Raw genomic sequence first — 14269 nt, 5'->3', positions numbered from 1 at the left:
AATAACAATAAATAATGTCAATAAAACAAAAAACTTCTGATCTGATCTTGTTTTGCGACTAGACTATTACAATCAAACTGTGAAAAATGTTCGGAATTTCTCAGGAAACGTCGCACAAATCCCATTTTTTTCTGTGATGATACATTCGTGATATTTTCTTTAAAAAAAAAAAAATGAAGAGGAAAAAAAAACTCTCACCAGTTAAAAAGTTCCTCCTCCTCCACATTGACTCACTGACAAAGCTACTATATGATTGGCTAATTGCAAAGAAGGCCTGCAAAAAAAAACAACAACAAAAAAAGGCAAGTAAAGTGAAAGAGTGAGTGAGACACCTTCTACCCCACCCCCCCACGCCGGTTCATGAATTATTCACGCCACCTACCTGTTGTCACCGCTTGGAGTGCGTCATCGCCTCGCAGCAAGGGCTCTCCGGCGGGTTTCGCGAGGGACGTGACGCCAATGAGTCACAAACCTGTGAGGGCACAAACATGGCTGCGCACTGTGACGTTAACAAGACTTGGGGACAAAAATACACTACAAATGCATCCCACTCTTCACCCCCATGAATTCCAACACACAATCGGACAAAAGCACAATTGGAGTTGAGTTGCACAACCTAGTGGTGATGATGGCCAACTACAGTCAAACTGTTTAGGGAATACAACACATCGTGTGGATTTTTTTTTTTGTCCTCCTACACAGTCCAGAAGAAGAATTGAGATATATAATATTAGGTATAATTCTAATGTAAGATTTAAGTACAGCTGCATCAAACAACAATGACATTTTGAGTGTATATTTATGTGCCATTTTTATTTGAATTAAAGTCTACAATATAAATGATGGATTGCATTTATTGCATTCAAACTTTGCATAATTAATGACATTTCAGTGTAAAAATATGGCAATGACTAATGCCCTGAAATTAGGATTGTTGGTCCTTGGCTGAGGTCAACGTGGCTTTAAAACGTAGTTTGTGTCTCATGATGGGAGCTATTCAGAATATGATTTCACCGTGCATTAAAAGTACAAAATGATAATAGACTACAGAGAAGTGCGTGAAGAAAACCTTTAGCCTTGATTGAAATGTCATCTTAAATCCTCTCTCCATTGGTTGCTATGACAGCAGCTGCCACTCACCTGCTGCCATTCGCCTCCTAATGAGGAGCATCGAACGCCCTGTGATGTCATCATGTCAGTTCATCATGTCCGGAACATGGAGTCCCACACCTTCAAAAACAAAAGAACGCTTGGTATGTGTGTGTGTGTGTTTTTTTAAATACAATAATGTGCTTACTGTTCTACACGGAACTGCTTCATGTTGACTCTCATTCAAGGCCGGTTGCCATGGCAGCAGGAAGAGTTTATTCACAAGTGCCAAGCTCCACCTAATTGCGCCACTTGAATCATTTCAGCACAAAGCGAACATTAATCTAAGTGATGCCAGAGAAATTGTGCCTATTTTTGTTTTCCAAAAAATCTTACCACTTGTTTTTTTTTTCCCGCCTTGTCGCGTAAACTCGGCGACCGCGAAAATTTCCAGCCACTCGCACGTTACAAATTAAATCATATTTATCAAAAACACGTAAATAAATTTGCTTATTATCCAAACATAAAGATGAAATTAAGAATGATGTGGAGTGAAATGTTTAATTCGACGTTTTCGCCATTTCCAAAACACTACCTGTGAAAATCAACGGGGTTGTCTTCTTCTACGACGGAACCTCTGCTCGAGTCGACGCGCTACCGCCACCAACTGGTCGAAGGGAATACTAATTTATACAAATGACGCTACCTATCACACAAAAACGTTTGTTACCTCACTTTGCCTGTGAGGTCGTGTAACGGTCAACGAAGTGTGCGAGACGACAGTTAGAATGCGAACTTCGTTATTCAACAGCTGTTTTTATGTCCATGAAAGGACATGAAAGAGGTGAAAGTAGTCGGATTAAAGACGTCGGGGTGGGCGGGGCCTCTATGGCCCCATACCCATACTTGAAGTGTACTTCGCTGAAGTACGCCACGGGGTCACCGGTGCTTGTTACAAGTGCACAAAAATTAAATTGGGACACTTCAGGTGACGTAGTCGACGTATGGCCCGTGCGTCAGTGAGCACGGCGGCACGGGTTCTTGTTTTGGCAATTTTACTGTTTCACCAAAGAATTCAAGTTTCTAGGGGTATTAGACAGGATTGTAACAGCCATTAAAGTGGGAGTTCAGTAAAGGAGAAGGAGTTGGACTTTTTGGTGAACAATTAAATAAAATAAATAAATAAAATAAAAACAAAACAAATGTTACAGTTTCAAATTATATTAAAACGTCCGTAAAGTAGTAATGAAGTAAAACTCGGTCTTTGTCTTTACCTCAATGGGAGCTATGGCTCCATTGGACGATTTGCGGCTCCTGATGATATGTAGCGCATGCGCAGAAGGTTGCTAAGTAAGGCAGCTAAATTAAGACAAAATACATAGGTAATCGGTAAATATTATTAAAAAAAAACACATCGATTGAAATTGCACATATACACTTGATAAACGTTTTAATAATGGGATGATTACACTTGAACTTACACTACTTACACTCAGTTTCCCGCTATTTTGTCAAATCAGCAACGAAATGTGAAGAATAGGCTACGGTTTAGGGTCCATGGATGCATACTTCGCCGAAGTGCGGAGCCAGGGTACAAAGGGGGCGGGGCGACAGTGTACTTCGCAAAATTGGAACGCCCTACGCACTTGTACCCTTCGCGGGAAGGCGCACAAGGGTGCAAGTACGGGTATTGGGATAGGGCCTTTGAACGCCCCCTGGTGCCATATGGTCCAGCTGCAGCCATAAATGGGCGTTCCCGTTTTTGGACGGAAACGCCCTGTTCTGAGATCGGGAACGCCCCCTCGCCTCAAGGGCGACGTCACTCTGTCAGGAAAACGCCTGTTCTCCAGTTTCCAAAACGCCGACATTTTTTAGATACTGTTCGCGTGTTGAGAGTTAGTAAAATGCGCTATATAAATAAAATTATATTGTATATAATAATAATAATATTAATAATAGTAATAATAGATTAATGACAAGTTAATTAAAATTAACCATTGAAAATCAGACATTGCCATTGGATTGTGGTTCAGCAGGTTTTAAAAAATTAACTCATGAAACAGGCCTGGATAAAAATGAGGGAGGGTAAAGACTATGGTGACACACAAATAACATTGCATTTTCTTTTAAAAATATTTCCCTTACTAACAGGGCTACTGTTTTACACACGATACGGTGTTGTTGTTGTTGCTTTTTGTTGTTGTTGTTTGAAGAGTCGTTGCACAATTTGTCAAACACACTTTTCTTACACATTATTTGATCTACGGTAACATGATAATAGGATAACATTGCTTGCCAAATGCCTTTGAGGTCTCCTGTCCAATAGGTGGCGATATGCACCAAGGATATGTAACCCGCCAAAAACAAGACGAAGAAGAAGCAGCAGCAGAAAAAGAAGAAGAAAAACCGTACACATCCTTTTTCGATGACCAAGTCTCCCGGTGACTTGCAGCTGTGTTTTCAGTGAGTAATTTCAAAATTTTTAAACTGTCTATTTGCCGTTTGTATACAAATGTATGTATGTACACTATTTAGGAGCATAATTACGGCACTGAGGTCTTCTAATTTGTTTATTGTTACTCGCTACGTCACTGGAAGCTCGCTAGCTACCGTAAAACAATATCAACAAAGGTGGCTCGTCAACTAGCACGCCCACAAGTCGAACTCGGCTGTCAATCAAAAGTCAATCAAGGAAAGCATTTGATTTGAATGTTGTTTTGTATGTTTTCCACACCAAAGCTGATGTCCACAATGGAAGAATGATGGCTTCAAACGTGGGGAAAGATTTGTCTCAAAATTATTCACACAAATGCATCCGTGATTTTCACGTTTTTCAGATCCACTAATATGTGATTTTCACAAATCTATTTCACTTAAATAACTAAATATTTATGTTTTTGAATTAAAAGATTTAGCTGCACCAAAATGTGCTTTTCAGATCCATATATTAGTGGTTTTCAAGTTGTTGTTTTTTTGTGCATTTATCATGACTTATCGTGTAATTAATTAATTATATAATTAATTAATAAATATAAAGTTGCATTATCCTTATTTATTGAATAGTTTGTTGCCACCCTCTCCTCAAAGGCTCTTTATTTTCTCAACATTTTTTTTTCGTACTGCAGGACTTTTTCAGTTGGTCGCACCAGCACATGATCTAGTTGCACCCTTTTTTGGTGTGGTACAGCATGACCATATTTGCTGATGTATAGTCGTCTCGGTTGGCATACTGTAGTTTCGTATGTAAAGATTGACAGTGACTCAAGATATTTGCAAAATATTTTGCTGTAACTTTGTTTTCCAACAAGCAGCGACTGACGAAACGGGTCAATTACTTTATATAACTTGAAAAGGAGACAAAAAGGAAACGATGGCAAAAAATATTTTGATAACATAAAAAAATACAAAAAAAAATTTAATCAGTTTTAACACCTTAGAACAATTTAACATGAAAACTTTTTTTTTTTTTTTTTACATACTACTATTATTTTGATTTAATTTCCAGGACTTGACAAAAGTCTTAGGGCACCAAAAGATTTGTTTTTTATGTAAGCCTTTGGGGACTGGGTAGTATCATTGACTAATGTCTGACTTCCCAACCACTAGAATTAAGGATCAAAGCATGATGTATGCCTTGTCATTGTTTTGATTTTTGTAGTTATCAACATTTGAATGCATCGCCGCGCTTATTTCTGTACGAGTGTGACGTGCTCGACTGCTCGTCACACGGGCTTATTCCGCCTCGTGCGCGCAGTCCGACAGACGGACACAGTTGGGGCGCCTTTGCTGCTTGCGCGATTGAAATGTCAGCCTCCAGTGTGGGGAATATCTCGGAAACGGTCGTGATAAATGCACACACAACATGGAAAAAAAACACATGTGAAAATCACCAATATATTTGTGGATCTGAAAAACATGTGAACATCGCGGCTGCATTTGTGTGACTAATTTTAAGGCAAATCTCTCCCCATGTTCACCTGCTGCTGGTCGTCTACCTGCACATCTCACCATCAACATCTTCTTCAAAAGGTACTGCATGCTGCTTGTTCCTTCCGTGTTCTTCTATGTAGCATTATGCCTCTGGTGGTGGTTCCAGAGGGTCAAAACATTAGGGACACCGGCGCAGTCTAATGACACCCAATGTTGTTACTTTTAGTTTAAATGGTGTCTGTGTTTGATATGTTTAAAATAAGGGCTGTCAAAGTTAAAGCATTAACTATGGAGATTAATTAATTTTATAAGGCACTCTAAAAAAATTAACTCAGTTAACTCAGTTTTATTTACTTACTGTAGCAGCTCACCTCTGCTCACTGTCCAGCCAAACTTAGAGGAGTCACTGTTGCAAAGACAGACTTTTACGTAGTTTGTTGCTCGACGGCCCATTGGAGAAATCCAAAATCATTTGCACACTTCGCAAAGCCAATTTCAAATACCGTATTAGTTGGACCTCTTTGGTGTATTGTTCAGCTGTTATATTTTACAGGAAAAGAATCGTATTCAAGGATAAAAGAAGGCTATCAGAATAGTCTTTGAATCAAAATCTCCCTTTATTTTTTTCCCCACATTAATTCCAAGATTTTACTCAAGTAAATATCGTTTCCAAGCGTCGTAAAAAAAATGTAGTTGAAAAACAAGATTAATCACGATTAATAATGGAAATTTTTGCGATTATTAAAAAAAAAAATGTAATCGCTTGACAGCACTATTTAAAATGAGTGAATGTGATTTCTCTGTATTAAAGGAATCATTAGTTCTGTTCTTCAATTCAAACGAGTTCTCGGGTGCCTAAAGGAATGTTTTTACTTAGCTTGATGACCTGGGGCTAAAACTGCTCAGTGTTGCTAACTTACCGCTAGTATGTTTTTTGCAGAGATGTTGTGACTTTAATAACCCCTCTCAGTTTAAAAAAAAATAAATAAATAAGCACAAAGCAACTTATTATGGGTAAATAAAATTTAGGAAAAATCAAAAACTGAAATAAAATAAAAATACTTTTACAAACTGAAAATAGTCGCCCTTATCTGGGTTCAGACTGCAAATGAAGCCACCACTCCGGTGAGCACCCATAAAGAGGCAGCTTTTAAAGACAGAGCTGTCCAATTGTAGGTTGTCAAGAAATGTCGTGTGCTGCGGCGTGACGTTGGCAGACAGAAAGAGCCTCCGCCCCAACATCAACAACTTTTTTTTTTTTTTTTTTTTGCTGGCGATTGCAGTGAATAAAAGTCATTAAGTAGCCATTACAGAAATATCAACTCTATTGTAAATAAATAAATAATATAGATAAATAAAAACTCAAAATAAAAACATCTTTGAATTATTCAGAATGTATCTAAATTGATCCTGGAAAAAAAAAAAAAGTTAGTTTAGTTAGTTGTCAAGTGATTTGATTTATTTGAAGTAATTAATGCCAACTTTGACATAAATCGTAATCACATTTTTTTTTCAACTATAATTTTATATGAAGCTTGTAACTGATATTTACTTGAGCAAAATCTTGGAATTGGAAAAAAAAAATGTAAAGTATATTTTGATTCAGAGGCTGTTCTGTTGTTATTGTAATGTAAAGTACTTTGTCAGAGCTGCCGCTGTTATGAAATGCGCGATATAAATAAAGTCGTATGGTATAGAATGCAACTGTTGAACGATATGCCAAAGACATATTTTGGATTTCGCCAATGGAGTAACTTTTGAAAGTAAAACTACATAGAAGTCCATTTTTGTCTGTCTTTGCGCCAGTGACTCTCCTCTTAAGTTTGGCTGCAAGGTGAGCAGCCACAGGGATTAAATAAAACTGAGTTCATTTTTTTTTTTTTTTTAACGCATTATGACATTTAAATTATTCTCCAGAGTTAACGCTTTAATTTTGACAGCCCTAATTCGAGTCCAAAATTGCATTAATGGACAATTTAATCTGCTATTTCCCCCAATTAATAATTTCACATTCTAATACAAAGGATTACTTGGGCCACGGGGAAAAAGAAGAAGAACAACAAAAATGTGTAATCATACATCGTGAACTTGAAAAGTTTTGTAGTTTTGATTTTAAAGTTGTGTACTTTGGAAATGTAAAGTAATACTTGCCAGATAATGTAGTGTTGTAAAGTGGCATTTTTTGACAAGGGGAGGAAACGGAATGATATCAAGGGGATCAGATTGCGGCCTGTTGGAGTAGTTTTGCTTTTTGTGTATGTTTGAACAATATTAAACCAGTTGGAGGACTTTGACTTGAGCAGTTGATTGAAAGGCGCACGAGTTGCTCATTGGATGTCAGGTGTGGAGAGAAAGCCACCAGCTGATTGATGTGCGTTGGCAAATTTGCAAATTTTACCCATAATACGACTTGAATCTTAAAATAGACAATTAAAAAAAAAAAAAACGGAACTTTTAATGTACAGAAAAGTGTGACTTACCGCTGTTATTTTCTGCCTGTCCAGACGGAGGGAGGCTTGGTGCTCAAAGGTGCAGCCGACGGACTTGTGGAAGGGAAATGAAGGCCAAGCTGCATTCGGACCCGTGTGAGTATTGAGCAGTGTCGTGTGCTTTGAGGAGCTGATGTGTGATGTCACATCTCACCACTGGACGTGAGTGCACTCCCAATTTCAACTTCTGCACAACACCGTGGTCAGACACTTCTGGACATGTTTTTTGAATGACAATGATGTGGGCCAAGTTAAGTTAGTTCAAAAAATGTCATATAAATTTTTTATTTTTTTTTAAGTATATCTATTTTTGACTAACTTGGGTCGCATCAGTGTCATTTCAAAACATGCCCGGCAGGGTGTGATGATGGTGTTGTGCTGTACACTTAGTTTTTGTGCCAGTGCGCTCACGTGCCCCTTTGGTGCCATTGCCTAATTTGAAGTAAGTGACATCACACATGAGCTCGTCAAGCAGGCAACACTTAAGATGCTTCCATCGTCAATGTCTGTGTGTGCAACTTGAGTAAGCTCACACAAACATTGACCTGGTGAAATGCTTTCCAATTGTCATGTTAGCTTCTCTGTCCAATAAATTGTTCAACTTGAATTGGAGTCTTGGTGTTTTATTGGTAAATGTACCCTCATTTAAAGCCTTTCGTGCGTGTCGGTTGATGCGGCGGAAAAATACTCCAAAGGCTGCTTCGAGTCTTGAGGTGAGTTGCACTTTAGTCACTTACTGTGGACACAAGTGTCACATTACTACTCCTGTTTGTCTCCTCATGACTCAAAACTCGAGCAATCTTTAAATTCATCGAGCTTTGGGTCATGTGAGATTGAGGGGAATAGTAAAGGACTTGTGCCTCATGTAGTGACTCAAGTGCAACTTTGACCTGATGACTCAAAAATCCCTTAAAAAAAAACCTGTCTGCTGCTAGGACCGCCCCTAACTCCGCCCAATTTTGAATCCACCAATCACAGCGCGGCTTGAATTTGCATAGCCAATCAGAAAGCAGGAATTTGCCAATCTGACCAATCAGATCGCGCCGAATTTGCATAACCACGCCCACTTCGGATCCCACCAATCAGATCGCTTCTAATTTGCATAGTCCCGCCCATCTTTTGGCCAATCACAGCCATTTATCTGCATTGCTCCACCCACTTCCAGACTCATCAGCGAATCAGAAAGCTTTATTCCAGCTTTGGCCCACCCACTTTTCCCCAAAAAATGGGAAAAAAAATTTTGAAAAAAAAATTTTGAAAAAAAATTGGGGGAAAAAAAAATTTCTACCAATTTTTTTTTTTTTAAATTTTAGAATTTTTTTTATTTATTATTTTTTTTAAGTTTGTTTTAAGCAAGTGTTTTGTGATGTGTGTAAGAATGAAGTTGGGAGCTCATGTGTTAGTTGTAATCAAGCTTTATTTCTTTTGCAGAGTAGACAATTGCAAACAAACAAGTTACAAGTTAGATGACAGTCTGCTTCGTTGCCAAGTGCTCGGCCAGCCAGAAGACAAAGTTGCAAGTTGGATGACAGTCTGCTCGTTGCTTGGTGGTGAAGTAGTCGGCCAGCCAGAAGACAAAGTTGCAAGTCGGATGACAGTCTGCTTCGTTGCCAAGTGGTCGAACTTGGACAAGCATGTGGACCTAAGACCAAAAAAAAAATCTGTAAGTCAAAAGTTAAGTCAACATCTTGTGCAGAAGATGTTTGGGGCTTGAAACCTACCAGCAATCAAGACTTCACAGGTGCGTTATGGATGATCTTGTTCCTTGCTGCCTAGAAAGGGGAAGAAAAAAAAAAAAGCATTGGGTCAGAAAAAAGTTATCACAATTGTGTCGTGAAAATAATTTAAAGAGCATACCGTCAAAGTGTAAATGTCTCCCATTTCTTCTCAGGCAGGCAACAAGAATAAAGTGTTGCTGATCTTTGGCTGCGAGCAGGTACTCGATAATGCGCCGCACTGGACACAAGAACAAAATCATTCAACTTTGTCAAGACAACTGGAAGATGCTAGCTGAAATTGAAATGTTCCTTTTCTTACCAGCAGAGGACTCATCCTCAGGCAGAGGCACTTGGGAGTCAGGTTGCACTCCAATGGCGCCATCTGCAGGACAAGGAACATGCGAGTAGACAATTCAATTACTAACCTGAAATGCAGTTCAGTTTCACTTTTCCGCTTCTGCAGGGGCTCCTCAATGCTGGAACACCATGGCGACAAGGTGGCCGGCGGAGTCGTCGCTTGGCCCGCAAGCGAAAGACAATGAGTCAAAAGCTTATTGCATCAATAACTCATTTTTAGTTGACTATAAAATGTTTTTGATTCACTGTAGACTGGAACCTTCCACTGCAGCACCTGAAACGGGACAAACCTGCAAATACCGCAAACGACGGACCAGTCAAGCTGCTATTTTTTTTTTTTTAGTACTTTTATTTGCATTTCTTATTGAAAATGTCGGCAGCTTTGAGGACCTTCCACATTTACGGAGAGTTTCTCTTTGCCCTGACTGGAAGCTGCAGCGCACGCCAAAGAAAAAGCAGGCGAGCGCCCTTTCAACATGCCACGTTTTTGGAGCCTGTTGAACCGGTCAGCAAGTTGATCATAGCGCCAACTAGAAAAAAACAAAACAAAAAAACACAGTCAAGGACTTTGATTCATCAAGTTTGTCTTTTGCAACAGGTCCCAACCTTGAAGAGGAGCTCGACTTCACAAGTTGAGCCATGCTGCACTGATCAGGTTCTTCAGCGCCACCTGGAGGACAAGAGCGGGACAAAAAGCTAACGTAACTTACTGACCAGGGCCTTCAATCCTGTTCCTTGTGGGTCGCTGCCCTGCCCCGTTTTCCACTGCGCCCATCTGCTACACACCCGATTCAAATGATCAGCAACCTCTGTTAGGAGCCTGCTCATTTCAATCAGGTGTGTTGCAGCAGGGAGAAAACATTCAGGAAAGCGGCCGTCAAGGAACAGGATTGGAGACGCCTGATGAGTGTCCTGACTGCAACATTGGCAAAACATTTAAGGGGGGGAATGCTCACTTGATACACCACCATCTTGTTCCTCAGCTCTCATTGAAGCTCTGGCATGACTGCAGAAAAAGAGGGGGAGACATTTTGAATGGACACATCAGGTCTCCTGACCCTCCTTCGGTTTCATCCAAAATCTTGGCTGGTGCTTCTTCCTGGAGCGATGCTGCAGCAAACATTTTAAGTTGACAATGATCAAGTGTTGCCACTGAATGCACGTTCCCACCTTACTCAGGTGTCAAATCCGGGTCCAAAAAGTAAAAAGCCCTGTAGCCACAGGTGCTTCCACTCAAGCGGCAGGTAAATACGCTCCCCGCGAGCTGCTTTAGTGGAAGCACCTGTGGCGCGAGTCAAACTGTGGCTTTTACTTTCTGGACGTGGATTTGACACTTTTTCTGATTAAGGTCACAGCAAGCCCCCCCCCTGGTCAGCACATGTTGAAATAATTAGTCAAAAATGTGTACTTGTATGAAAGTGTGTGTTTTACCTGTGAGGAGAGCACGGCTGGACGCCTCTTCAACAAACAGCATGGTGGCCTGAAAAACGAGGTAACAAGCACTTAAATACTCAGCCTGACAAGCTACATGACATTCGGTAGACATGCTAAAGTCTCATGATTCCGATTCCCAAAAAGACAAAGTCAGCCATTTTAAGGGTCATTTCTGTCCATAAAAATAAGAATCAACACACACACACAGATAATTGATTTAGTCTGTTTAATATTGACCTCTTTTACATAAAACAGAGAAATTGTGCCATTTTGCAGTCAACGCGGCCGTTCTGTTGAAGATGCAAGCCTGTGGACAGAAGTGAGACAGTTAAACACGCATGCATGAAAATGCACTTTATTCAGTTTAATTGTGAACTTTTGTCTACTTGCCTTCGGCAAAACGGCACTTTGGTCCAGATGCTGGAAAAGGTTGGAGCAAACGCTTCGTTAGTCATAGTCACAAAGTAGCCGAGTTACTGCTGAACAAAACATCAACTGAACCATGAATAAAGATTTAAATTGTTGCGTTCGTCCGTTTATCAGTCTGTACGTTGCAAAAACGCCCTTTGGTGCCATTTAAAGCCGTAGGAAGCGTTAACTACCAACGCTTGAGCAAACGCGTTAGCTTATGTTAGCAAGGCGTGAGCACGCCAAAAGTGCTACTTTAGTTCAAAGTGAGCAAAAGCAGGGAGTTTTAAGAGGCTATTAAAGGTTGAGCACTCACCTTGTCAAAGTTTTCTCATGATCTTGTGGCAGAGAGTTGTGCGGAGCAGCAGGTGAACGAGGACGACTGGAGACTGCCAGCAAGCTGCGAAAGAATGAGTGCCTCTTTTTCGTCGACTTAAATAGGTTTCCGGTGATGACGTCACTTCCAGGGGGGAAAAAAATAAAACTGATTTAACATAGAAAGCTAAGAGGTCATCGCTAGGAGAGAAATTGCGCTACATTGGAAATGCAGTAGCGAAAGAAATGGAAGAATTGTCATAAACGCTTGCCGGGATTCGAACCCGGGTTGTCCGGTAATGACCTGAGGAATTCCACCCCTCGACTACCGCTACGTTGCTGCGCCAATTGACCTCTCAATCCTATATATCAGACATGATGACGCAGTGAACGCAAATGTCTGGATTAATGCATATATATATAACCATACAAATTTTCCCAGAAGATCTACGATGGTCGGATGGTTAGTATCATGGATTGGTATTAAGGAGGCTCGGGTTCGAGTCTTGCTTTGTTCTCCATTTAATTTGTAAATGGAGCAAAGAGTGAGGCTCGAACCCGGGTCGTCCGAACACCAAGCCACTTCTTATACCACACGACCATTTTGGCGGAGGAAATTCGGAATTTTTTTTGTGTGTGTTGAGTGGATTATGGTCAAACATTGCTGTCTTTCAAACATCCATCTAGCTACCCGAGCCGCTTATCCTCAGTTACATGAAAAAGGAAATGCAATTATCTTGACAAAAAAAAGGTATGATGACACTCAAACCTAACAAATAACCCCCCACCCCACCGGATTTTACTACCACTAACTTCATGATGTCATCCATCAGGAGAGAGTTTGCAAAGTCAACTTGGTTTGAAATTAAGACGAACATGACAAAGAGGCAGTGTAGTTTGTTACTTTGCTTTATTGGTGATTGCAAATAAATTTCTTAAATAAAACACACAAGTGTCTTCTTGTCTGCTTCAGTCACAAACAATTGTGTTTTAGTTTCAAGATGCTTTGTCGATAAAAGCAACTCTGATGGGAGGTTGAGAAGCGTCTGGTCTTGTTGGGTGGGGGGAGTGGGTGTGCATGTCGCTACTGGTCCGATTAACCTGCAACACAGAACAAAACATGAGGAAATCTAATTAAATAATAACAATACTATGGGGAGAAAAAATGGGAAGACTTTCCAGTCTTCCTATTGACGTTTCTAAGGTCGCTGTCGCCATCTCCTGGTCACTAGGAGAAATGCTTTCGGTGACAACTTCTAAATCTAAAACCAATATATGAGCCGTATTTGGATTTGTGTCTCGTGATGTATTCTATTTTCGTTTCAGAATTAAAAATCAAACATCAAACTGTTTTTAGACATTTTATTACTCGTTCCAGACACCAAAGTAGAATATCAGGCTGTATTTCAATTTTGATTTTAAAACGAAAATCAAATAACGAGTCGTTTTTCAATGTTGAATATCTTGTTTCAAACGTAATATCCAATGACCAAAAGAGACACGGACCATATTGCAATACTAGCTAAAACGTTAGCATCACTACCAGAAACAGTCCAGCGCGGCTTTCTTTTGGCTTATTTACATCGTATTCGAATACATCTAATACAATACAATTTATTGTACATAGCGCATTTTGTCTTCTTCTACGACAGAACCTCTGCTGGAGTCGACTCGCTACCGCTACCTGCTGGTCGAAGGGAATACTAGCATATACAAAAGACGATACCATTACCTACACTATCTTTTGTTTTTATGTTGTTGTAGTGACAAATAAAACGAATGGTATGTGAAACTCACATTGCATGTGAGGTGGTGTAACGGTCGACACTGTATTTATGTCCATTCAGAGGACATGAAAGAGGTCGGATGGGCGGGGACGCCTAGCCCGTGGAGCGCCTCTTTGGCCCAATACCCACACGCACCCTACGGTGTACGCGGAAGTACACTTGGTTGAAGTACACGAAGGGCTCACGGGCGCATGTTGCAAGTGCACAAAAATTGAATTGGGACACTTTAGGTGACGTCATCGACGTGCGTCTGCGAGAATGGCGTCACGGGTTGTTGTTTTGGCTATTTTACTGTTTAAAATTATATTAAAACGGCAGTAAAGTAATAATAAAGTAAAACTTTATGTTGGTCTTTCACTCGATGGGAGCGATGGCTCCATTATTTGGACTATTGGCGGCTCCCGGACGATATATGACGCATGCGCACAAAGTTGCTAAGTACGGCAGCTAAATTAGGACAAAATACACACGTAAACGGGGAATACAAAACATCGTTTGAAATTCTCATATACATATGATAACCTTTGTAATAATTGGATACTTACACTTAAAGGGTAAACAGCTACAAGAATTTCGCCAATGTCGTCAGTTTCCCGCTATTTGGTCAATCCGCAATGAATTGTGGGTAATATGCTTCGTTTTAGGGGGCTATGGATGCGTACTTTTCCGAAGTGCGCAGCAAGTGCGCAAAGGGGGCGGGGCGACAGTGTACTTCGCATAATTGGAATGCCCTATACACTTG

At 40.3% G+C, this 14269-nt stretch overlaps 2 protein-coding genes and 1 long non-coding RNA gene across 10 annotated transcripts in view; 1 reads left to right on the top strand and 2 right to left on the bottom strand.

The window, feature by feature from the left end:
* Positions 1 to 1801, bottom strand: part of pcloa (piccolo presynaptic cytomatrix protein a) — a 35723-nt gene extending 33922 nt beyond the window's left edge. The window contains exons 1-5 of one of the 2 annotated variants that reach the window (XM_086021786.1): positions 1486 to 1801; positions 1298 to 1400; positions 1141 to 1230; positions 383 to 472; positions 199 to 274 (exon numbers count right to left, since the gene is read on the bottom strand). The gene's annotated coding sequence lies outside the window, so the exon portion shown is untranslated. The remainder of the gene's footprint in view (positions 1 to 198; positions 275 to 382; positions 473 to 1140; positions 1231 to 1297; positions 1401 to 1485) is intronic. The other variant, XM_086021787.1, reaches the window with a different exon arrangement.
* LOC147126641 (uncharacterized) lies at positions 1189 to 11540 on the top strand. Of its 2 annotated transcripts, none has more exons than XR_015084622.1 (8): positions 1189 to 1253; positions 3416 to 3552; positions 3829 to 3863; positions 7524 to 7604; positions 8940 to 9249; positions 9400 to 9444; positions 9549 to 10088; positions 10182 to 11540. It is a non-coding gene; the product is annotated as an uncharacterized LOC147126641 (long non-coding RNA). The 2 variants fall into 2 exon arrangements; XR_015084621.1 differs by having other exon boundaries at positions 3829 to 5118.
* LOC147126640 (uncharacterized) lies at positions 8906 to 11872 on the bottom strand. Of its 6 annotated transcripts, XR_015084618.1 has the most exons (12): positions 11742 to 11872; positions 11408 to 11437; positions 11255 to 11324; positions 11015 to 11063; positions 10540 to 10589; positions 10190 to 10253; positions 9974 to 10113; positions 9674 to 9873; positions 9546 to 9608; positions 9366 to 9464; positions 9230 to 9280; positions 8906 to 9150 (listed from the first exon to the last, which is right to left on the bottom strand). XR_015084618.1 is itself a non-coding variant. In XM_086021793.1 (11 exons), the coding sequence occupies exons 5-10, from the start codon at positions 10571 to 10573 to the stop codon at positions 9236 to 9238; spliced, it is 441 nt and encodes a 146-aa protein (XP_085877919.1). In that variant the 5' UTR covers positions 10574 to 10693; positions 11015 to 11063; positions 11255 to 11324; positions 11408 to 11437; positions 11742 to 11872; the 3' UTR covers positions 8906 to 9150; positions 9230 to 9235. The 6 variants fall into 6 exon arrangements, 3 of the variants coding, with proteins under 3 accessions (XP_085877919.1, XP_085877920.1, XP_085877918.1); XM_086021793.1 differs by lacking the exon at positions 9674 to 9873 and having other exon boundaries at positions 9230 to 9276; positions 10540 to 10693; XM_086021794.1 differs by lacking the exon at positions 9674 to 9873.
* Positions 11873 to 14269: the final 2397 nt, after the last annotated feature.

This window comes from Filicampus tigris, chromosome 22 (assembly GCF_054856515.1).
Source record: "Filicampus tigris isolate MCC_2025a chromosome 22, RoL_Ftig_1.0, whole genome shotgun sequence".
Classification (NCBI taxonomy): Eukaryota; Metazoa; Chordata; class Actinopteri; order Syngnathiformes; family Syngnathidae; genus Filicampus; species Filicampus tigris.
This window is presented reverse-complemented; position numbering and strand designations above follow the sequence as displayed.